At 49.1% G+C, this 26187-nt stretch overlaps 1 protein-coding gene across 3 annotated transcripts in view; it reads left to right on the plus strand.

Annotated features, from left to right (window-relative positions):
* The first annotated feature begins 4659 nt into the window (after positions 1-4659).
* LOC141264803 (uncharacterized) overlaps positions 4660-26187 on the plus strand; it is a 146078-nt gene continuing 124550 nt past the window's right edge. For 2 of the 3 annotated variants that reach the window (XM_073677132.1, XM_073677134.1), the window contains exon 1: positions 4660-4812. In XM_073677132.1, coding sequence (XP_073533233.1) covers positions 4795-4812 — 18 coding nt within the window. In that variant the 5' untranslated portion in view covers positions 4660-4794. Of the gene's footprint in view, positions 4813-13049; positions 13151-26187 lie in introns of all 3 variants that reach the window. The other variant, XM_073677133.1, reaches the window with a different exon arrangement.

Raw genomic sequence — 26187 nt, forward strand, 5'->3', positions numbered from 1 at the left:
GACTCCTTTCTGTGTTCTCTTGTCTGTCCTGTCTGAACACGCTCCTTGCCTGTTCGTTCCGCCTTCTAGTGGCCGATTTCCTAGACCCGCTCCTGTGTCTGGTCTGTCCTGTCTGAACACGCTCCTTGCCTGTTCGTTCCGCCTTCTAGTGGCCGATTTCCTAGACCCGCTCCTGCGTCTGGTCTGTCCTGTCTGAACACGCTCCTTGCCTGTTCGTTCCGCCTCTCTGGGGGCCGTATTCCCAGACCCGCTCCTGTATCCCTCTGCAGTGTCGGTCTCCTCCGTACACTCAGTTCCAGTCTGATCTCTCTCCTGTCCTTTACCTGTTTTGCCTCTATGTCCGTTCCCTTCCTTTTTCTGCAGAGTCTGAACTCGTACCTAACTCCTGCTTGTTGTCTCTGCAAGTACTGTGTGAGTATCTGGCTCTGTCTTTCCCTTCCTGTCTGTTCCGTGTGAACAGAGCCCTGTCCTCCCTGCTCAGCCTTGTCTGCACTCTAGCTGTGCTTGCCTGTAACCCTCTGCCTGTATTGTTCCTGAGTCCCGGTGTGTACTGGGTTCTATCCCGCCTGTGTTCCTACCTGCTAGTGCCTCCCTGTCTGCACTCTAGCTGTGCTTGCCTTTACCCCCCTGCCTGCATACCCGCCTGCCTGCATACCAGTCGTGCCTGCCTATACCCTCCAGTCTGTGTGCCAGCCTACCAGCCTGTTCCTGTATTCCCCTGTGTGGGTCAACAGCCGTGTCCGGGGTCTGACCTGGAGTAGCACCTGGTCCCTCTGCTCGGTTCCTCCTTGGTGCACTGGCGTCGTATGCCGTCGTGCGACCCTGGTCGGATCGGGTGAATACTTAGTCACGCCCCTCCAGGCATTCACTCTCCGGCACGGTCCAGTGGAATCACTACCAATCCCACGCACACGCCGCTTAGCCCGGGCGTGTGCATAACAGCATGCTCAGGCCATGGTTCCCGTTGAGCCCCACGGCCTTCGCTCTTTGAGAAGTTTTTCCAGCGAATACATGCATTAAAATAAAATAAATAAATTTTTTTCCCCCTTTAGCTGAGTTCCAGGCGAATTACGCACCCGTCCAGATGGATCTATCAGCCCTCGTTCCTGCGGATCCGCCACGTTACTATGGGGATCCAAGACAGTGTCGTGCATTTGTGGAGCAATGCATGCTACACTTTAAGGCCTACCCTCTCTATTTTCCTTCCGATTGGGCTAAAGTGGCCTTTATGATTGACTACCTAGCGGGTGATGCCTTGAAATGGGTCACTCTCCTATGGGAAGCATGGGATCCTGTCATCCTTGACCTGCAGGCCTTCCTGGTGGCCTTTCGTATGGTCTTCGAGGACCCTAACTCTGAAGCCCCTGCTGAAGCTTCACTTCCCAATATCCCGGAGCAGCCCCGACGGGTAATGTGTGTGGGTAGCGCAATAGTCCTCCAGCCCAATGAGACTACTGCCCACCCAGAATCCTCACAGGGTGACTACGCTTTCCGGAATACTTCTCTCAACCTCAAGAGGCAGTCCAGACGTGCTAGACTTAGAGGCAAGCCGTCACGCCAGGGTCTGTCCTCCCTGAGACCTCCTGACCCCAACCTTGAAGTCCCTACTGAAGCTTCATCTCCCTGTATCCCGGAGAAACCCCAATGGGTAATGTGCGTGGGTAGTGCACCAGTTCTCCTGGCCGAAGAGACTCCTGCCCATCCAGACTCCACACAGGAGAACTTCCTGCACCCGGCATCAGATGCTTCTTTCTCTTTAACCGGTGTGCATGTCCAAGGATGCTCCAAAGCTGTGGTTACCTCAGAGTCTGTGCACCTCTACTACCTGGCGGAGGATCCCCTGTTGCCTCCTGAACCCTCCGGGATACCACTCGATGACAAATGGAGAGAGACTTCTCTACACCCGGTACTCAATACTTTGTCCGCTTCGTCCTGTGAGCCTGACAATGGGTACCCCAAAGTGGTAGTTACCTCCGAGTCTCTACACCCCTCCGACCAGGCGGAGGATCTCCAGTTGTCTCCTGAACCCTTCGGGGTGCTACCTGGTAGCGAAAGGACAGAGACTCTCCTATACTCTGTACCTGATACCTCGCTCGCTTCGTCCAGTGAGTCCAACCTAGTGTACTCCGAAGCAGAGGTTACTCCTGAGTCTCTACACCCCTCCGACCAGGCGGAGGACCTCCAGTTGTGTTCAGAATCCTTCGGGGTGCCACCTGGTGGTGAATGGACAGAGACTTTCCTATATCCTGGATCTGATACCTCGCTTGCTTCGTCCAGTGAGTCCGACCTAGTGTACTCTGAAGCAGAGGTTACCCGTGAGTCTCTACACCCCTCTGACCAGGCGGAGGACCGCCAGCTGTCTCCAGAACCCTTCAGGGTGCCACCTGGTGGTGAATGGACAGAGACTTTCCTATACTCGGTACCCGATACCTCGCCTGCTTCCTCCAGTGAGTCCGACCTAGTGTACTCTGAAGCAGTTGTTTTCTCTGAGCCTCTGCACTCTTCTGACCCGGCGGAGGACCTCCAGTTGTTTCCTGAATCCTCCGGGATACCACCAGATAACAAAGAGACAGTGACTTTTCCTCATTATGTACCTGATAACCCGTCTATTTCTTCCTGTGAGCTTGACAAGATGTACCTCGAAGCAGAGATTACCCTTAAGTCTCTGTCCCCCTCCAACCCAGTGAACGACTGGTCCTCGAATTCCCTGCGGAAGATTCTGGCAGGCCTGAAGAAGAGGGGGCGTAAGGGGGGAGGTACTGTAACATACCCGGCGGCGTCCTTGCATGGTGGTCCATCTCCCACTGTGCAAGAGGGCGCACTTGATCTCCTGTCCAGAATGTCTCTCTGGCTTCCCTCCATGCTGTCTGTTTGTGTCTGTTTCTGCTGCTTAAGGGCGGCGCCCGATCACTTCCTGCCTTTTGTACCTGCTGTGGGTCACACCCCTTGTGCGTCCTCAGCCTATTGCTGTCTGTCACTTGGTATATAGCTCAGCAGCTCCCTTCTTTCCCGGCCTGAGCATAGTGTTTCCTTCAGTGTGTGCTTGCATTCTGAAGGTGCCAGGTCCCGTCTCTTGTCTCCTGCTTTTTGTATCAGTTCCCGTGTCTGAACTGAGTCCTGTATGCCTCCTGCTTTGCGGTATCAGCTCCCGTGTCTGAACTGTGTCCTGTATGTTTCCTGCTTTGCGGTATCAGCTCCCGTGTCTGAACTGACTCCTTTCTGTGTTCTCTTGTCTGTCCTGTCTGAACACCCTCCTTGCCTGTTCGTTCCGCCTTCTAGTGGCCGATTTCCTAGACCCGCTCCTGTGTCTGGTCTGTCCTGTCTGAACACGCTCCTTGCCTGTTCGTTCCGCCTTCTAGTGGCCGATTTCCTAGACCCGCTCCTGCGTCTGGTCTGTCCTGTCTGAACACGCTCCTTGCCTGTTCGTTCCGCCTCTCTGGGGGCCGTATTCCCAGACCCGCTCCTGTATCCCGCTGCAGTGTCGGTCTCCTCCGTACACTCAGTTCCAGTCTGAACTCTCTCCTGTCCTTTACCTGTTTTGCCTCTATGTCCGTTCCCTTCCTTTTTCTGCAGAGTCTGAACTCGTACCTAACTCCTGCTTGTTGTCTCTGCAAGTACTGTGTGAGTATCTGGCTCTGTCTTTCCCTTCCTGTCTGTTCCGTGTGAACAGAGCCCTGTCCTCCCTGCTCAGCCTTGTCTGCACTCTAGCTGTGCTTGCCTGTAACCCTCTGCCTGTATTGTTCCTGAGTCCCGGTGTGTACTGGGTTCTATCCCGCCTGTGTTCCTACCTGCTAGTGCCTCCCTGTCTGCACTCTAGCTGTGCTTGCCTTTACCCCCCTGCCTGCCTGCATACCAGTCGTGCCTGCCTATACCCTCCAGTCTGTGTGCCAGCCTACCAGCCTGTTCCTGTATTCCCCTGTGTGGGTCAACAGCCGTGTCCGGGGTCTGTCCTGGAGTAGCACCTGGTCCCTCTGCTCGGTTCCTCCTTGGTGCACTGGCGTCGTATGCCGTCGTGCGACCCTGGTCGGATCGGGTGAATACTTAGTCACGCCCCTCCAGGCATTCACTCTCCGGCACGGTCCAGTGGAATCACTACCAATCACACGCACACGCCGCTTAGCCCGGGCGTGTGCATAACAGTGGGGTTTTGTCACACGACTGGTGATGGGGGGGTTTTGTCACACGACTGGTGATGGGGGGGTTTTGTCACACGACTGGTGATGGGGGGGGTTTCTTATAACCCAGTGTTTAGTAATCTCTTATCTTTACAGAAAGCTCCGTTTGTTTTAATCGTTTTCTTGTTGGCGAGTGATTACACATTTTTGACACCTACAAATGGATGGAAGCTCGTGAGACACGTTTCCTCACACCAGCATCTTTCAATGAATGGCAGCCGAACAAAAATTCCCTGGGGTGTGGAAACCCCACCTCACCAGCTGAGGGTTAAGCAGCACATCTTCCTTGGGCTCCGTCCACACCTGTAGACTCCCTCATTGATGGGCGGCCGGTAACGCACCTCACCTGATAACAGCAGCTAAGTACCTTGCGCTGGCAATCACGTGTTTACTACAGATCATGTGACCCTCCCTATGTCATGTGACGATTTGGAGTCGCGTGACGTGCGGCGCTGGGCGGCTCTGTCGCGGGGTCTGTCGGGATGTGTAGTTCGTACATGATGGGAAGTTCAGCGCAAACGGCGGAGTCAGGACTACGCCTCCCAGCGTGCACCGCGGCTGCAGCCTGTGTCCGGGCCGCCAGGAGCTGTACGGCTGAGTGAAGCCTGCAGGGGGCAGGATGGAGGTCGCAGGGCAGGTAAGGTAGGGGGGATAGCTCCGGGTATACTGGGGTCAAGAGGAGCGCTATACCGAGCTGACGTCACTGACAGACTTCTCATATGTGTTATTAAAGGAGACTGCAAAGAATTGTCTACAGTGACGTCACCAAACTGCAGAGACCCCCTATATATAGATAGAGAGCAGAGACCCCCCATATATATAGAGATAGACTGCAGACACTCCCCATATACAGAGAGAGTGAGAGGAGAGACCCCCATTTATAGAGGGAGAGCAGAGACCACCATATAGAAAGAGAGGAGAGACCCCGATATATAGAAAGAGAGGAGAGACCCCCCATATATTTATAGAGAGAGAGAGCAGAGACCCCCCCATATATAGAGAGAGAGAGGAGAGACCCCCATATATATATAGAAAGAGAGGAGAGACCCCCATATATAGAGAGAGAGACTGCAGAGACCCCCATATATATATAGAAAGAGAGGAGAGACCCCGATATATAGAAAGAGAGGAGAGACCCCCCCATATATTTATAGAGAGAGAGAGCAGAGACCCCCCCATATATATAGAGAGAGAGGAGAGACCCCCATATATAGAAAGACTGCAGAGACCACCATATATATATAGAAAGAGAGGAGAGACCCCCATATATAGAGAGAGAGACTGCAGAGACCCCCATATATATATAGAAAGAGAGGAGAGACCCCCATATATAGAGAGAGACTGCAGAGACCCCCATATATATATAGAAAGAGAGGAGAGACCCCCCATATATAGAGAGAGAGACTGCAGAGACCACCATATATATATAGAAAGAGAGGAGAGACCCCCATATATAGAGACTGCAGAGACCCCCATATATATATAGAAAGAGAGGAGAGACCCCCATATATAGAGAGAGAGACTGCAGAGACCCCCATATATATATAGAAAGAGAGGAGAGACCCCCCCATATATTTATAGAGCGAGAGAGCAGAGACCACCATATAGAGAGAGAGGAGAGACCCCCCATATATTTATAGAGAGAGAGCAGAGACCCCCCCCATATATATATATATATATATATATATACAGAGAGAGAGACTGAAGAGACCCCCCATATATATATATATATATATATATAGAGAGAGAGAGGAGAGACCCCCCCATATATATATAGAAAGAGAGGAGAGACCCCCCATATATTTATAGAGCGAGAGAGCAGAGACCACCATATAGAGAGAGAGGAGAGACCCCCCCATATATTTATAGAGAGAGAGAGAGCAGAGACCCCCCCCCATATATAGAGAGAGCAGAGACCCCCCATATATAATTACAGTTATATGGAAAAGTTTGGGCACCCCTATTAATCTTAATGTTTTATAAAAATTGGTGTTTTTGCAGCAGCTCTTTCAGTTTGATCTATGTAATAACTGTTGGACACAGTAATGTTTCTGCCTTGAAATGAGGTTTATTGTACTAACAGAAAATGTGCAATCTGCATTCAAACAAAATGTGACAGGTGCATAAGTATGGGCACCTCACCAGAAAAGTGACATTAATAGTTAGTAGATCCTCCTTTTGCCTCTAGTCGCTTCCTGTAGCTTTTAATGAGTTCCTGGATCCTGGATGAAGGTATTTTTGACCATTCCTCTTTACAAAACAATTCCAGTTCAGTTAAGTTTGATGGTCGCCCCCGAGCATGGACAGCCCTCTTCAAATGAACCCACAGATGCTCAATGATATTCAGGTCTGGGGACTGGGATGGCCATTCCAGAACATTGTAATTGTTCCTCTGCATGAATGCCTGAGTAGATTTGGAGCGGTGTTTTGGATCATTGTCTTGCTGAAAGATCCATCCCCTGCGTAACTTCAACTTTATCACTGATTCTTGAACATTATTGTCAAGAATCTGCTGATACTGAGTGGAATCCATGCGTCCCTCAACTTTAACAAGATTCCCGGTGCCGGCATTGGCCACACAGCCCTAAAGCATGATGGAACCTCCACCAAATTTTACTGTGGGTAGCAAGTGTTTTTCTTGGAATGCTGTGTTTTTTTGCCGCCATGCATAACGCCTTTTTGTATGACCAAACAACTCAATCTTGGTTTCATCAGTCCACAGGACCTTCTTCCAAAAAGAAATTGGCTTCGTCCAATGTGCTTTTGCATACCTCAGCCGACTCTGTTTGTGGCGTGCTTTCAGAAACGGCTTCTTTCGCATCACTCTCCCATACAGCTTCTCCTTGTGCAAAGTGCGTTGTATAGTTGACCGATGCACAGTGACACCATCTGCAGCAAGTTGATGCTGCAGCTCTCCAACTATGTTGAATAATCTTTGTTTTCAGATCATTTGACAGTTGTTTTGAGGAGCCCATGATGCCACTCTTCAGAGGAGATTCAAACAGGAGAACAACTTGCAAGTGGCCACTTTAAGTAGCTTTTCTCATGATTGCATACACCTGGCTATGAAGTTCAAAGCTCAATGAGGTTACAAAACCAAAAAAGTGCTTTAGTAAGTCAGTAAAAAGTAGGTAGGAGTATTTAAAACAAGAAAATGATAAGGGTGCCCATACTTATGCACCTGTCAAATTTTGTTTGAATGCAGATTGCACATTTTCTGTTAGTACAATAAACCTCATTTCAAGGCAGAAACATTACTGTGTCCAACAGTTATTACATAGATCAAACTGAAAGAGCTGCTGCAAAAACACCAATTTTTATAAAACATTAAGCTTAAGATTAATAGGGGTGCCCAAACTTTTTCATATAACTGTAGAGAGAGAGGAGAGACCCCCCCCATATATATAGAAAGAGAGGAGAGACCCCCCATATATATATAGAGAGAGAGCAGAGACCCCCCATATATATAGAGAGAGAGCAGAGACCCCCCATATATATAGAGAGAGAGAGAGAGGAGAGACCCCCCATATATATAGAGAGAGGCGAGACCCCCCCCCCATATATATATAGAGAGAGAGAGAGGAGAGACCCCCCATATAGAGAGAGCAGAGACCCCCCCCATATATATAGAAAGAGAGACCACCCCCATATATATAGAGAGAGAGCAGAGACCCTCCATATATATATATATATATATATATTATATAATATATAGAGAGAGAGCAGAGACCCCCATATATACTGTATATAGAGAGAGCAGAGGCCCTCCATATATATATAGAGAGAGAGCAGAGACCCCCATATATACTGTATATATAGAGACAGCAGAGACCCCCATATATAGAGAGAGAGGAGAGACCCCCATATATACTGTATATAGAGAGAGCAGAGACCCTCCATATATATATAGAGAGAGAGAGAGCAGAGACCCCCATATATACTGTATATAGAGAGAGCAGAGACCCCCATATATAGAGAGAGAGGAGAGACCCCCCCATATATATAGAGAGAGAGAGAGAGCAGAGACCCCCCCCATATATATAGAGAGAGAGACCGGGGATGCGTGTTTCTGTCTGAAGCCTCGATAGACGGCACATGCGTGACGCACAGTCCGGCTCCAGACAGAAGAGGCATCCAGCCGTTGCAGGTAAGAGGAGGTGTATGGCGCTAGAGATCGCAGTATGCGTAGGCACTGAACGCACACTGCGATCTCCCGCGCCATACTTACCTGATGGGGAAGAGCGTTGCCGCGGCGCCTCTCTTCAGCGGAGACCGGGGGCGGAGTGAGATGTCGGATCGGCGCAGGCGCACAACGCTATCCGGCGCCATTTTACAGTGTGTCTTCAGCAAAATGGTGCCGGACAGCGCGGTGCTCTGGCGCCGCACTCCTCCCCCGGCCTCCGGCAGAACAGGACGCTGCAGCGCTGGAGCACAGAGAAGAAAGGTGAGTATAACGGTTTATTTTTTGGGGGATGCTTGTATAGTGGGGGGGTGAGGGGTGCCACGCATACCGGGATTAGGGAAGTCATGCATACCAGAATAGGGATGAGGGGTGCCACGCATATTGGGATGAGGGGTGCCACGCATACCGGGATTTGGGATGAGGGGTGCCACGCATACTGGGATTTGGGATGAGGGGTGCCACGCATACTGGGATTTGGGATGAGGGGTGCCACGCATACTGGGATTTGGGATGAGGGGTGCCACGCATACCGGGATTTGGGATGAGGGGTGCCACGCATACCGGGATTGGGGATGAGGGGTGCCACGCATACCGGGATTGGGGATGAGGGGTGCCACGCATACCGGGATTGGGGATGAGGGGTGCCACGCATACCGGGATTGGGGACGAGGGGTGCCACGCATACCGGGATTGGGGACGAGGGGTGCCACGCATACCGGGATTGGGGACGAGGGGTGCCACGCATACCGGGATTGGGGACGAGGGGTGCCACGCTTACCGGGATTGGGGACGAGGGGTGCCACGCTTACCGGGATTGGGGATGAGGGGTGCCACGCTTACCGGGATTGGGGATGAGGGGTGCCACGCATACCGGGATTGGGGATGAGGGGTGCCACGCATAATGGGATAGGATGGTGGGGGCAGCACATACCAACATGGGAGACCATATACCAATAAAAATGCTCGCCAGGCGTAGAACGGGTTCAGTAGCTAATATATATATATACAGTACAGACGAAAAGTTTGGACACACCTTCTCATTTAAAGATTTTTCTGTATTTTCAGGACTATGAAAATTTGTACATTCACACTGAAGGCATCAAAACTATGAATTAACACATGTGGAATTATATACTTAACAAAAAAGTGTGAAACAACTGAAAATATGTCTTATATTCTAGGTTCTTCACAGTAGCCACCTTTTGCTTTGATGACTGCTTTGCACACTCTTGGCATTCTCTTGATGAGCTTCAAGAGGTAGTCACCGGAAATGGTCTTCACTTCACAGGTGTGCCCTGTCAGGTTTAATAAGTGGGATTTCTTGCCTTATAAATGGGGTTGGGACCATCAGTTGTGTTGTGCAGAAGTCATGTGGATACACAGCTGATAGTCCTACTGAATAGACTGTTAGAATTTGTATTATGGCAAGAAAAAAGCAGCTAAGTAAAGAAAAACGAGTGGCCATCATTACTTTAAAAAATTAAGGTCCAGCAGTCCGAAAAATTGGGCAAACTTTGAAAGTGTCCCCAAGTGCAGTTGCAAAAACCATCAAGCGTACAAAGAAACTGGCTCACATGAGGACCTCCCCAGGAAAGGAAGACCAAGAGTCACCTTTGCTTCTGAGGATAAGTTTATCCGAGTCACCAGCCTCAGAAATCGCAGGTTAACAGCAGCTCAGATTAGAGACCAGGTCAATGCCACACAGAGTTCTAGCAGTAGACACATCTCTACAACAACTGTTAAGAGGAGACTTTGTGCAGCAGGCCTTCATGGTAAAATAGCTGCTAGGAAACCACTGCTAAGGACAGGCAACAAGCAGAAGAGACTTGTTTGGGCTAAAGAACACAAGGAATGGACATTAGACCAGTGGAAATCTGTGCTTTGGTCTGATGAGTCCAAATTTGAGATCTTTGGTTCCAACCACCGTGTCTTTGTGCGACGGAGAAAAGGTGAACGGATGGACTCTACATGCCTGGTTCCCACCGTGAAGCATGGAGGAGGAGGTGTGATGGTGTGGGGGGCTTTGCTGGTGACACTGTTGGGGATTTATTCAAAATTGAAGGCATACTGAACCAGCATGGCTACCACAGCATCTTGCAGCGGCATGCTATTCCATTCGGTTTGCGTTTAGTTGGACCATCATTTATTTTTCAACAGGACGATGACCCCAAACACACCTCCAGGCTGTGTAAGGGCTATTTGACCAAGAAGGAGAGTGATGGGGGGCTACGCCAGATGACCTGGCCTCCACAGTCACCAGACCTGAACCCAATCGAGATGGTTTGGGGTGAGCTGGACCGCAGAGTGAAGGCAAAAGGGCCAACAAGTGCTAAGCATCTCTGGGAACTCCTTCAAGATTGTTGGAAGACCATTTCCGGTGAAGACCTCTTGAAGCTCATCAAGAGAATGCCAAGAGTGTGCAAAGCAGTCATCAAAGCAAAAGGTGGCTACTGTGAAGAACCTAGAATATAAGACATATTTTCAGTTGTTTCACACTTTTTTGGTAAGTATATAATTCCACATGTGGTAATTCATAGTTTTGATGCCTTCAGTGTGAATGTACAATTCTCATAGTCATGAAAATACAGAAAAATCTTTAAATGAGAAGGTGTGTCCAAACTTTTGGTCTGTACTGTATATAGAGAGAGAGCAGAGACCCCCCATATATAGAGAGAGAGCAGAGACCCCCCATATATAGAGAGAAGAGACCACCTGTATATTTAAAGAGAGAGAGAGAGCAGAGACCCCCCCCCATATATAGAGAGAGAGCAGAGACCCCCCATATATAGAGAGAGAGCAGAGACCCTCCCATATATAGAGAGCAGAGACCCCCCATATAGAGAGAGCAGAGACCCCCCCCATATATTTAAAGAGAGAGAGAGATCAGAGACCGCCATATATATAGAATAAGAGAGCAGAGACCCCCCATATAGAGAGAGAGAGCAGAGACCCCCCATATAGAGAGAGAGAGCAGAGACCCCCCATATAGAGAGAGCAGAGACCCCCCATATAGAGAGAGAGAGCAGAGACCCCCCATATAGAGAGAGCAGAGACCCCCCATATAGAGAGAGAGAGCAGAGACCACCTGTATATTTAAAGAGAGAGAGAGATCAGAGACCGCCATATATATAGAATAAGAGAGCAGAGACCCCAATATATTTATATATTTAGAGAGAGGGATAGAGAAGAGACCCCCCCATATATATAGAGCAGGACCCCCCATATATATATAGAGAGAGAGAGAGAGAGAAGAGACCCCCATATATATAGAGAGCAGAGACCCCCCCCATATATATAGAGAGAGAGCTGAGACACCTCATATTTAGAGAGAGCAGAGACCCCCATATATATATATATATATATATATATATATATATATATATATATATATATATATATATATATATATAGAGCTGAGACCCCCATATATAGCGAGAGAGAGCTGAGACCCCCCCATATATATAGAGAGCTGAGACACCCCATATATAGAGGGAGCAGAGACCCCCCCATATATATATAGAGAGAGAGAGATCAGAGACCCATATATATAGAGAGCAGAGACCACCTCTATATTTAAAGAGAGAGATCAGAGACCGCCATATATATAGAATAAGAGAGCAGAGACCCCAATATATTTATATATAGAGCAGAGACCCCCCATATACAGTTGTACTCAAAAAGTTCACATTCCCCAGTTCTTAATACTGTGTATTGCCCCCTCTAACATCAATGACAGCTTGAAGTCTTTTGTGGTAGTTGTGGATGAGGGTCTTTATTTTCTCAGATGGTAAAGCTGCCCATTCTTCTTGGCAAAAAGCCTCCAGCTCCTGTAAATTCCTGGGCTGTCCAGCATGAGCTGCACTCTTGAGATCTCCCCAGAGTGGCTCAATGATATTGAGGTCTGGAGACTGAGATGGCCACTCCAGAACCTTCCCTTTGTTCTGCTGTAGCCAATGACAGGTCGACTTGGCCTTGTGTTTTGGATCATTGTCATGTTGGAACGTCCAAGTACGTCCCATGAGCAGCTTCCGGGCTGATGAGTGCAAATTTGCCTCCAGTATTTGCTGATAACATGCTGCATTCATCTTTCCTTCAACTTTCACCAAGTTTCCTGTGCCTTTGTAGCTCACACATCCCCAAAATATCAGCGATCCACCTCCGTGCTTTACTGTAGGAATGGTGTTCCTTTCATCATAGGCCAAAAAGTTCAATTTTGGTCTCATAACTCCAAATGACCTTGTTCCAGAGGTTTTGAGGCTTGTCTCTGTGCTGTTTGGCGTATTGTAGGCGAGATGCTTTGTGGCATTTGCGCAGTAATGACTTTCTTCTGGCGACTCGACCATACAGCCCATTTTTCTTCAAGTGCCTCCTTATTGTGCATCTTGAAACAGCCACACCGTTAGTTTTCAGAGAGTCCTGAATTTCAGCTGATGTTATTTGTGGGATTTCTTTGCATCCCGAACAGTTTTCCTGGCAGTTGTGGCCGAAATCGTTTTGTCTACCTGACCGTGGTTTGGTTTTTACAGAGCCCCTGATTTTCCATTTGTTAATCACAGGTTGAACGCTGCTGACTGGCATTATGAATACTTTGGATATCTTTTTGTATCCCTTTCCTGTGTTATACAGTTCAGCTACCTTTTCCCGTAGATCCGTTGACAATTCTTTTGCTTTCCCCATGACTCACAATCCAGAAACGTCAGCGGCTGGATGAAAGATGCAAGAGTCTGTCTGGATCCCAGAAACTCACTCAGCTTTTATGCACATACACTGATTAAAAGCAAACCGGTCACAGGTGAGGATGTTACCTTTAGTAGCCATTCAAACCCATTTGTGTCAAATTCTGTGCATGTTATCAGGCCAAAATCACCGGGGTATGTGAACTTTTGATCAGGGTCATTTGGATGTTTTTAGTTGTCTTTAAGATTTAAAAAGAGAAAACACAGTAGTTTGACAATAAATGGCTTCACCCAACCAATAACCATGAGGGGAGAAAAAGGTTTTTATTATCATTCATATTCTCTGAAACAAGGCCAAGAAAGGAAAAATTCTGCTGGGGTGTGTAAACTTTTGAGCACAACTGTATTTGCCATCTCTATCTGGTGCTCTGCTTACTTATTCATCTGTATGCTCTTATAACAGCTCACTGATTGGTCACTGACCTGCCTCCTATTTTACATAATGCATCTAGTAGTGCAGGGCTCGGTAAAATAGGAGGCAGGTCAGTGACCGATCAGTGAGCAGAGCACCAGATAGAGCGCCCCCCACAGGCCGCCCCGGAGCACCAGATAGAGTGCCCCCCACAGGTCGCCCCGGAGCACGAGCATATCATTATCTCCAAACTGAAAGTAAAGATTACACAAGAACCACAGAGCGGATTTCATCAACCAAAGTATCATTTTAATCAATGTAATGTCGCCCACCTGACAGGGCATGTAGTATAGTGAGCACAATCCTGCTGACAGGTGTGTTTTAAGAAGGTCAGTCAGGGGTGCTGCCATCATGGCAAAGTTTGGGATGAACCTCCTGTAGTATCCCACGATTCCTAGAAAGGCTCTAACTTGCTTTTTTAAAAATGGTCTTGGTCAGGTTTGGATTGCCTCCACTTTACTGATTTGGGATTTGATCTCACCTCTACCCACTACATATCCCAGGTATTTTGCTTTTTGTTTCCTCATGGCACATTTTTTTGGGTTTAGGGCATCAAACACCGCCTGGACCTTTTCCAAATGACTTCCCCAGTCTGGGCTGAAGTTTACAATATCGTCCAGGTATGCTGCGGCTTATTCATTATAGGGTGCAAAGATTCGGTCCATGACCCTCTGGAAGGTGGCCGGGGCCCCCTGCAGTCCAAATGGCATCCGGACATATTGGAAGCATCCGTCCGGTGTAGAAAACTGTCTTCTCCTTGGCTTCCAGTGACAAGGTGATCTGCCAATATCCCTTTCGTTAAATCCAAGATTCTTATATACCTTGCTGGTCCAAGTCTCTTGATCAGCTCATCGACACGCGGCATTGGATATTCTTCGAATTTGGAGACCTCATTCAACTTCCGACAATCACTGTAGAATCACCATTGGGTTTTGGGACCAGGACAATCGGGCTCAACCAACTGCTCTTGGATTCCTAAACGACCCCGAGTTTCAACATACGCACCACCTCCTTGGTCAATTCTCGTCAGGCCTCCGAAATTCGATAGGGCTTCAAGTTTACGCGCATATGTGGTTCCGTCAGAACTTCGTGCTCTACGACCTTTGTGCACCCCTGCAATTCCAAGAACAGATCCCTGTTCTTCTACAGTCATGGCCAAAAGTTTTGAGAATGACACCAATGATCTTTTCCCATGATCTGCTGGCCTCTGGTTTTTCTTAGTGTTTGTCTGATGTTTATATCACATACAGAAATATAATTGCAATCATATTATGAGAACCAATAGGTTATATTGACAGTTAGAATGAGTTAATGCAGCAAGTCAATATTTGCAGTGTTGCCCCTTCTTCTTCAAGACCTCTGTAATTCTCCCTGGCATGCTCTCAATCAACTTTTGGACCAAATCCTGACTGATAGCAGTCCATTCTTGCATAATCAATGCTTGCATTTTGCCAGAATTTGTTGGTTTTTGTTTGTCCACCCGTCTCTTGATGATTGACCACAAGTTCTCAATGGGATTAAGATCTGGGAAGTTTCCAGGCCATGGACCCAAAATCTCTGTTTTGTTCCATGAGCCATTTAGTGATCACCTTTGCTTTATGGCAAGGTGCTCCATCATGCTGGAAAAGGCATTGTTGGGCGCCAAACTGCTCTTGGACGGTTGGGAGAAGTTGCTCTTGGAGGACATTCTGGTACCTTTCTTTATTCATGGCTGTGTTTTTAGGCAAGAGTGAGCCGATTCCCTTGGCTGATAAGCAACCCCACACATGAATGGTTTCAGGATTCTTTACAGTTGGCATGAGACAAGACTGGTGGTAGCGCTCACCTCTTCTTCTCCGAATAAGCTGTTTTCCAGATGTCCCAAACAATCGAAAAGGGGATTCATCAGAGAAAATGACTTTGCCCCAGTCCTCAGCAGTCCACTCCCTGTACCTTTTGCAGAATATCAGTCGGTCCCTGATGTTTTTTCTCGAGAGAAGTGGCTTCTTTGCTGCCCTCCTTGAAACCAGCCCTTGCTCAAAGAGTCTCCGCCTCACAGTGCGTGCAGAAGCACTCACACCAGCCTGCTGCCATTCCTGAGCAAGCTCGGCACTGCTGGTAGTCCGATCCCGCAGCTGAAACAGTTTTAAGATACGGTCCTGGCGCTTGCTGGTCTTTCTTGGGCGCCCTAGAGCCTTTTTGACAACAATGGAAGCTCTCTCCTTGAAGTTCTTGATGATGCGATAGATTGTTGACTGAGGTGCAATCTTTGTAGCTGCGATACTCTTCCCTGTTAGGCCATTTTTGTGCAGTGCAATGATGACTGCACGTGCTTCTTTAGATATAACCATGGTTAACTGAAGAGAAACAATGATACCAAGAACCAGCCTCCTTTTAAAGTGTCCAGTGATGTCATTCTTACTTAATCATGACTGATTGATCGCCAGCCCTGTCCTCATCAACACCCACACCTGTGTTAATGGATCAATCACTAAAACGATGTTAGCTGCTCCTTTTAAGGCAGGACTGCAATGATGTTGAAATGTGTTTTGGGGGTTAAAGTTCATTTTCTGGGCAAATATTGACTTTGCAAGTACAGTAATTGCTGTTAAGCTGATCACTCTTTGACATTCAGGAGTATATGCAAATTGCCATTACAAAAAATGAAGCAGTAAACTTTTGAAAAATTACTATTTGTCTCATTCTCAATACTTTTGGCCATGGCTGTACAGCAACTCCTGCTCAGCAAGCACAGAGTTTCAGCCGGCTCTCTGTCTTGCTATGGCTTGATGAGGTTGACGTGGTAGATCTGATATGTTTTCCGTCTTCCTGGTTGATGAATCTTATAATTCACAAAACCAAGCTTCTCAACCACCTCATACTGCCCTTGCCATTGGGCCAAGAATTTACTCTTCACAATTGGAATTGGCACGAGGACTCGGTCTCCTGGATTGAACTGCCTCACTCTGGCTGACCGGTTGTAGACCCCTGCCTGAGCTTCTTGTGCCTGGCGGAGATGTCCTTTCACGATGGGCATCACCTTCGCAATCCTCTGCTGCATCAGTGCAACGTGCTCGACACAGGCTTCTGTGGGGCGTGACTTCAGCATCCCAGGTTTCCTTTGCTATGTCAAGGAGACCTCGCGGATGTCGGCCATACAGGAGTTCAAATGGCGAGAACCCCCGTAGAGGCCTGTGGAACCTCACGGATAGAGAACAACAGATACGGTAGGAGACAGTACCAGTCTCTACCGTCCTTTTCTATGGCCTTCCTCCACATACTCTTCAGCGTTTTATTAAACCTTTCCACAAGGCCATCTGTCTGAGGATGGTACACTGAAGTCCTCAGTTGGGAGATTTGCAGGACCTTGTATAACTCCCTCATCACCTTACTCATAAAAGGTGTTCCCTGGTCGGTCAGGATCTCCTTTGGTAAACCTGTCCAGGAAAAAACGTGAACCAATTCGCGAGCTATACGCTTTGCGGAGGAGTTTGTCAAGGGGATCTCTTCAGGATAGCATGTGGCATAGTCCAGGATGACCCATATATATTGATGCCCACGGGCAGATTTAACCAGGGGACCGACCAAGTCCATAGCAATTCTCTCGAATGGCACTTCAATAATGGGCAATGGCACGAGTGGACTTCGAAAGTGAGATGTGGGGGGCGGTTAACTGGCATGTAGGGCAGGACCTGCAATATTTCCCGGTGACACCCAGGCCAATAGAACCTCTGCACGATCTGTTCCTGCATTTTTTACACTCCCAGATGGCCCCCAAGATATATGAATGGGCCATGTACGACACCTTACGTCTATAGGGCCCCGGCACCAACAACTGTTCCACAAGCTCCTCCCTCACTTTTGTAACCCGGTACAACAACTCCCCATTCAACGTAAAATAGGGAAACCTTGTGTCAGCCCCCGTCTCCTGAGCATACCCCATTTATGGCTGTGACATTATTAAAGGCTTCCCTCAGAGTTAGGTCCCTATGTTGGGCAGACCCAAAATTCTTGCTGGTCGCCCGTAACTCTGGAATGTCAGACTCAGGGGATACTACCTCCTCATCCCCTACAAGGACACAAAAGGGAAACCCGTCTGACTCGGTGTGGGGATACCTCATCAGAGTTAACTGGTTTCTTAACCAAGCCAGCGAACTCTGAAACCTTCCCCCACAGGTCCCAAAATAAACAAAAGTCCCGGCCTACAATAACCGTGGGCAACAAGTCCTGAATGACGCCGACCTCGTGGACTGAGTACTATGGGCCGTTTCAATGTCCACTCTGGCCATGGAGTAGTCCTTAGCATCACCATGAATGCACCGTACGCCAACCTTTTTCCCTGCTGGATCAGTAGGAGAGGAAGCTTGGTCCGCACAAGGGTTAACAGACTCCTGGAGTCTAGCAGTGCCGTTACCTGCCGACCGTTCACCTTCACGGGACATGCTTGTGGGCCCTTTCTGGGTGGACAGTTCACACTGCAGGCCGGATACGCATAATGTGAACAACGGCGTCCTATGCTGCAATCCATTTGTTCACAGGGCAGCAGGCTGCTACATTGCCTGGGCCGTGACACCGCCAACAAATAATCTCTCCCGCAGGGACTTTGGGTACCACTTCCCCCGCCCTTTTTGACCTTGAACGCGCCACTCCCTTTTGGGCCTCCGCCCCCGACTGGGACCCCGTATACGGAGTGGGCTGTTTTCCCACGGAACCCTCGACCCCTTGGTACCTCTCAACCAGACCAACCAGTTCATCAGCGTTCCGGGAATCACCCTGGGCAACCCAAGTCTGCATTGGCCTTGGCAGGTAATGTACGAACCGGTCCATAACCACTCGCTCTACCATCTGCGCAGGGGTAGAGGACTCAGGCTGCAACCATTTTTGGACCAGGTGCAGTAAGTCAAACATTTGGAAGTGAGGGAGTTTCTCACGGTGATACGCCCAACGATGGACCCGCTGCCCCCTGACAGAAATTTTGACGCGCCTGGGGATGACAATAACTGTTTTTAGATTTCCATATTCCTGGTAGTCTTGCAGGGCCAAGTCATAGTAAGCCTTCTGGGGCTCCCCCATCAAGTATGGCATCAGCACCTCTGCCCATTGCTCTGGCAGCAATTTCTCCCTCTCTGCCACCCTCTCAAAAACAGTCAGGAACGCCTCAACGTCATCACCCGGGGTCATCTTTTGCAAAGCTCTTCTTACCGTCTTCGTGACGTGTGAGTCATCACCTGGACCTGGGGGATGGGCGGTTTCTCTGCCGTGGACCTTCCCTGCTAGGTTTTCCATCTGGTGTTGCTGCTGTTGGATCTGTTGCATCAGGAGTTTATTTGTCTCCTGCTGTACCTAATACTGCTGCTGCATCTGCTGTTGCTGGAACTGCTCCTGCTGCTGCGCCTGCTGTGCATGAAGCAGATGTTTGAGCAGGTCCTCAACTTTGTCCAGCGTCGCTTGCTGGCTTGTGGCAGACTTCACCCATGGCATGCAGTCCTTCCTGTAACAGTCACACGTATCAGCTGGGAACACTGCCCGCACTACTAACACCAATTGTAGGGATTTTACTACTCACTTGGGTGCGACGGGAGGCAAACAGGAAGCATGTTCCCTTAAATGTCAGTTTATTACCACATTAACCCAGCAACACGCAAAAAGGGAAACAAACAGCTTTTAATTCAGGCAAAATGAAGTAAAGTGTCCTTTAAGCAAGTCTCTGCTTAGCCAGTCTTGTGGGCACACAGGCTGGGTAGCATTCAGCTCACTGGCTCAGTCCGGAGATAACAACACACAGGAGGCCTTCTCCCTCCAAACACAGACCATGTGCCAAACAATAGCCTCCATTTTATAGGTTTTTAACCACACACAGAGGTGAGATATGTGTACCCACCCATCTCTCCAAGCTACCCATAACCTGGTTCCAGGTCCATTAATCAGTCCTCTTAGTGCTTACATGCACTAGAGAAACACACCAGATTACATCACAGAGGACAGCCATCTCTGTTATACATACATCCCATCAACTATACGACAATTACCACCTTACAATGTACACGGCTTAAAAAAATAAAGGGACCCCTGAAATCCCCCCTCCTAGATCTGAATGAATGAAATCTTCTCATTGAATACTTTGTTCTGTAGAAGCTGAATGTGCTGACAACAAAATCACACAACAATCATCAATGGAAATCACATTTATTAACCAATGGAGGCCTGGATTTGGAGTCACCCCCAAAATTAAAGTGGAAAAACCCACTACAGGCCGATCCAACTGTGATGTAATGTCCTTAAAACAAGTCACAATGAGGCTGAGTATTGTGTGTGGCCTCCACGTGCCTGTATGACCCCCTACAACGCCTGGGCATGCTCCTGATGAGGCTGAGTATTGTGTGTGGCCTCCACGTGTCTGTATGACCTCCCTACAACGCCTGGGCATGCTCCTGATGAGGCTGAGTATTGTGTGTGGCCTCCACGTGCCTGTATGACCTCCCTACAACGCCTGGGCATGCTCCTGATGAGGCTGAGTATTGTGTGTGGCCTCCACGTGCCTGTATGACCCCCTACAACGCCTGGGCATGCTCCTGATGAGGCTGAGTATTGTGTGTGGCCTCCACGTGTCTGTATGACCTCCCTACAACGCCTGGGCATGCTCCTGATGAGGCTGAGTATTGTGTGTGGCCTCCACGTGCCTGTATGACCTCCCTACAACGCCTGGGCATGCTCCTGATGAGGCTGAGTATTGTGTGTGGCCTCCACGTGCCTGTATGACCTCCCTACAACGCCTGGGCATGCTCCTGATGAGGCTGAGTATTGTGTGTGGCCTCCACATGCCTGTATGACCTCCCTACAACGCCTGGGCATGCTCCTGATGAGGCTGAGTATTGTGTGTGGCCTCCACGTGCCTGTATGACCTCCCTACAACGCCTGGGCATGCTCCTGATGAGGCTGAGTATTGTGTGTGGTCTCCACGTGCCTGTATGACCTCCCTACAACGCCTGGGCATGCTCCTGATGAGGCTGAGTATTGTGTGTGGCCTCCACATGCCTGTATGACCTCCCTACAACGCCTGGGCATGCTCCTGATGAGGCTGAGTATTGTGTGTGGCCTCCACGTGCCTGTATGACCTCCCTACAACGCCTGGGCATGCTCCTGATGAGGCTGAGTATTGTGTGTGGCCTCCACGTGCCTGTATGACCTCCCTACAACGCCTGGGCATGCTCCTGATGAGGCTGAGTATTGTGTGTGGCCTCCACGTGCCTGTATGACCTCCCTACAACGCCTGGGCATGCTCCTGATGAGGCTGAGTATTGTGTGTGGCCTCCACGTGCCTGTATGACCTCCCTACAACGCCTGGGCATGCTCCTGATGAGGCTGAGTATTGTGTGTGGCCTCCACGTGCCTGTATGACCTCCCTACAACGCCTGGGCATGCTCCTGATGAGGCTGAGTATTGTGTGTGGCCTCCACGTGCCTGTATGACCTCCCTACAACGCCTGGGCATGCTCCTGATGAGGCTGAGTATTGTGTGTGGCCTCCACGTGCCTGTATGACCTCCCTACAACGCCTGGGCATGCTCCTGATGAGGCTGAGTATTGTGTGTGGCCTCCACGTGCCTGTATGACCCCCTACAACGCCTGGGCATGCTCCTGATGAGGCTGAGTATTGTGTGTGGCCTCCACGTGTCTGTATGACCCCCTACAACGCCTGGGCATGCTCCTGATGAGGCTGAGTATTGTGTGTGGCCTCCACGTGCCTGTATGACCTCCCTACAACGCCTGGGCATGCTCCTGATGAGGCTGAGTATTGTGTGTGGCCTCCACGTGCCTGTATGACCTCCCTACAACGCCTGGGCATGCTCCTGATGAGGCTGAGTATTGTGTGTGGCCTCCACGTGCCTGTATGACCTCCCTACAACGCCTGGGCATGCTCCTGATGAGGCTGAGTATTGTGTGTGGTCTCCACGTGCCTGTATGACCTCCCTACAACGCCTGGGCATGCTCCTGATGAGGCTGAGTATTGTGTGTGGCCTCCACATGCCTGTATGACCTCCCTACAACGCCTGGGCATGCTCCTGATGAGGCTGAGTATTGTGTGTGGCCTCCACGTGCCTGTATGACCTCCCTACAACGCCTGGGCATGCTCCTGATGAGGCTGAGTATTGTGTGTGGCCTCCACGTGCCTGTATGACCTCCCTACAACGCCTGGGCATGCTCCTGATGAGGCTGAGTATTGTGTGTGGCCTCCACGTGCCTGTATGACCTCCCTACAACGCCTGGGCATGCTCCTGATGAGGCTGAGTATTGTGTGTGGCCTCCACGTGCCTGTATGACCTCCCTACAACGCCTGGGCATGCTCCTGATGAGGCTGAGTATTGTGTGTGGCCTCCACGTGCCTGTATGACCTCCCTACAACGCCTGGGCATGCTCCTGATGAGGCTGAGTATTGTGTGTGGCCTCCATGTGCCTGTATGACCTCCCTACAACGCCTGGGCATGCTCCTGATGAGGCTGAGTATTGTGTGTGGCCTCCACGTGCCTGTATGACCTCCCTACAACGCCTGGGCATGCTCCTGATGAGGCTGAGTATTGTGTGTGGCCTCCACGTGCCTGTATGACCTCCCTACAACGCCTGGGCATGCTCCTGATGAAGCTGAGTATTGTGTGTGGCCTCCACGTGCCTGTATGACCTCCCTACAACGCCTGGGCATGCTCCTGATGAGGCTGAGTATTGTGTGTAGCCTCCACGTGCCTGTATGACCTCCCTACAACACCTGGGCATGCTCCTGATGAGACTGAGTATTGTGTGTGGCCTCCACGTGCCTGTATGACCTCCCTACAACGCCTGGGCATGCTCCTGATGAGGCTGAGTATTGTGTGTGGCCTCCACGTGCCTGTATGACCTCCCTACAACGCCTGGGCATGCTCCTGATGAGGCTGAGTATTGTGTGTGGCCTCCACATGCCTGTATGACCTCCCTACAACGCCTGGGCATGCTCCTGATGAGGCTGAGTATTGTGTGTGGCCTCCACGTGCCTGTATGACCTCCCTACAACGCCTGGGCATGCTCCTGATGAGGCTGAGTATTGTGTGTGGCCTCCACGTGCCTGTATGACCTCCCTACAACGCCTGGGCATGCTCCTGATGAGGCTGAGTATTGTGTGTGGCCTCCACGTGCCTGTATGACCTCCCTACAACGCCTGGGCATGCTCCTGATGAGGTTGTGGATGGTCTCCTGTGGGATCTCCTCCCAGACCTGGACTAAAGCATCCGCCAACTCCTGGACAGCCTGTAGTGCAACGTGACGCTGGTGGATGGAGCGAGACATGATGTCCCAGATGTGCTCAATCGGATTCAGGTCTGGGGAACGGGCGGCCAGTCCATAGCTTCAATGCCTTCATCTTGCAGGAACTGCTGACACACTCCAGCCACATGAGGTCTGGCATTGTCCTGCATTAGGAGGAACCCAGGGCCAACCGCACGAGCATATGGTCTCACAAGGGGTCTGAGGATCTCATCTCGGTACCTAATGGCAGTCAGGCTACCTCTGGCGAGCACATGGAGGGCTGTGCTTCCCTCCAAAGAAATGCCACCCCACACCATTACTGACCCACTGCCAAACCGGTCATGCTGAAGGATGTTGCAGGCAGCAGATCGCTCTCCACGGCGTCTCCAGACTCTGTCACGTCTGTCACATGTGCTCAGTGTGAACCTGCTTTCATCTGTGAAGAGCACAGGGCGCCAGTGGCCACTTTGCCAAGCGTCCTGCATGGTGTTGTGCTGTGAGCACAACCCCCATCTGTGGACGTCGGGGCCTCATACCACCCTCATGGAGTCGGTTTCTAACCGTTTGTGCAGACACATGCACATTTGTGGCCTGCTGGAGGTCATTTTGCAGAGCTCTGGCAGTGCTCCTCCTGTTCCTCCTTGCACAAAGGTGGAGGTAGCGGTCCTGCTGCTGGGTTGTTGCCCTCCTACGGCCCCCTCCATGTCTCCTGGTGTACTGGCCTGTCTCCTGGTAGCCCCTCCAGCCTCTGGACACTGCGCTGACAGACACAGCAAACCTTCTTGCCACAGCTCGCATTGATGTGCCATCCTGGATGAGCTGCACTACCTGAGCAACTTCTGTGGGTTGTAGAGTCCGTCTCATGCTACCACGAGTGTGAAAGCACAACCAACATTCAAAAGTGACCAAAACATCAGCCAGAAAGCATTGGTACTGAGATGTGGTCTGTGGTCCCCACCTGCAGAACCACTCCTTTATTGAGGGTGTCTTGATAATTGCCAATAATTTCCATCTATTGTCTATTCCATTTGCACAGCAGCATGTGAGATTGATTGTCAATCAGTGTCGCTTCCTAAGTGGACAGTTTGATTTCACAGAAGTTTCATGTACTTGGAGTTATATTCTGGTGTTTAAGTCTTCCCTTTATTTTTTTGAGCAGTGTATATAGAGAGAAAGCAGAGACCCCCCATTTATATAGAGAGATTAGAGACTTCTCATATACAGTGAGTTGTGAAAGTATTTGCCCCCTTGAACTTTTCTGCCTTTTGCCACATTTCTGGCTTCAAACATAAAGATATAAAATTCTAATTTTTTGGGAAGAATCAACAACAAGTGGGACACAATCGTTAAGTGGAACCAAATTTATTGGATATTTTAATCTTTTTTTAACAAATTAAAAACTGAAAAGTCGGGCGTGCAATATTATTCGGCCCTTTACTTTCAGTGCATTAGTTCAGTGAGGATCTCTGAAGGATCCAATGTTCTCCTAAATGACTGGTAATGATAAGTAGAATCCACCTGTGTGTAATCAAGTCTCCGTATAAATGCACCTGCTCTGTGATAGTCTCAGGGGTCTCTGCTCTATGATAGTCTCAGGGGTCTCTGCTCTATGATAGTCTCAGGGGTCTCTGCTCTGTGATAGTCTCAGGGTTGTGTTTCAAGTGCAGAGAGCATCATGAAGACCAAGGAACACACCAGGCAGGTCCGAGATACTGTTGTGGCGAAGTTCAAAGCCGGATTTGTATACAAAAAGATTTCCCAAGTTTTAAACATCTCAAGGAGAACTGTGCAAGCGATCATATTGAAATGGAAGGAGTATCAGACCACTGCAAAACTACCAAGACCCGGCCGTCCTAAACTTTCATCTCGAACAAGGAGAAGACTGATCAGAGATGCAGCCAAAAGGCCCATGATCACTCTGGATGAACTGCACAAATCTGGCCTTTATGGAAGAGTGGCAAGAAGAAAGCCATTTCTCAAAGATATGCATAAAAAGTCTCGTTTGAAATTTGCCACAAGCCACCTGGGAGACACACCAAACATGTGGAATAAGGTGCTCTGGTCAGATAAAACCAAAATCGAACTTTTTGGCCACAATGCAAAACTATATGTTTGGCGTAAAAGCAACACAGCTCATCACCCTCAAAACGCCATCCCCACTGTCAAACATGGTGGTGGCAGCATCTTGGTTTGGGACTGCTTTTCTTCAGCAGGGACAGAGAAGATGGTTAAAATTGATGGGAAGATGGACGGAGCCAAATACAGGACCATTCTGGAAGAAAACCTGTTGGAGTCTGCAAAAGACCTATAACTGGGACGAAGATTTATCTTCCAACAAGACAATGATCCCAAACATAAAGCAAAATCTACAATGGAATGGTTCAAAAATAAACTTATCCAGGTGTTAGAATGGCCAAGTCAAAGTCCAGACCTGAATCCAATCGAGAATCTGTGGAAAGAGCTGAAAACTGCTGTTCACTGTCAGGAATATTATAAAATATTAATATCAGGGAAATGTTCGTCCATATCTGCCTGAGATAAATGTTCACCCCCCTCCCTTATTCCCCTTCTGCTCAGCACAAAAGCCCCAATTAGTCCACGCCTGGTAAATAGTTTACGCAAACAAGGCCAGGCAAGGAGTGTTATAACTTCGTTAAGAAGCAAGCATCTTGTCCCTGAAAGACACAGGAGGTAATTAAAATGCAGGCTTGCACTAATTTGCGTGTAACTGTTGAAGCTGCTTCCCGAGCTTCAAAGGGGAATTTGCAGACATGAGTTCCATACGTCCGGCAATAACGAGACCCAAATGGGTAGTGACCAAATCAGCCCAGGAATGTGTAGGTAGTTTTCCAGGGCTGTAACCAAAATCAGGGAGCTGCAGCGCAAAAACACCAGAATGGCAGACTGCAGCTATGTGAAGTGTGATATCAAAATAAAGATAAAATCATAAGGGAAAAAATGGCGTAGTCTGCAAGCTTCTGCGATCAACGGGTGATGAGTTATCGCAGAAGTTAGCGTTTCTAATAAAAATGTACAGGCTGGAGACCGGCCCACATGATGTCACCACAAGGGGCGTGTGGCCAGATCTCCCTTAGGTTTAAAAGAGTTTATGGAGAAGACAGGAGCACTCATTGCCAGGGGGGAATAAGAATTATAAGCAAGGGGTCCTGTTCAATAACAGCATATTCCAACTGGAGAGCCCCTCCACCTATATTGAATCGTCTCCACGATCGTATAGAGTAAGTTGTCTTCTTTTTACCCTGTTTATTTTATGTAACTGCTTATGTATTTTAATGTCTCCTTTGTAACATCCTTGTATATATTTTTCCTAAACACTGCTTCCCTTTTGGATTAAATATAAAATTTAATAGTTCTGTTTCTTTTGTTCTGTAATCGTTCCCTTCCCCGAAGCCATATTAGCTACTCAAACG

Source organism: Phyllobates terribilis, unplaced genomic scaffold (genome assembly GCF_046119375.1).
Source record: "Phyllobates terribilis strain yellow unplaced genomic scaffold, ASM4611937v1 Scaffold_4__5_contigs__length_816908805, whole genome shotgun sequence".
Lineage (NCBI taxonomy): Eukaryota > Metazoa > Chordata > Amphibia > Anura > Dendrobatidae > Phyllobates > Phyllobates terribilis.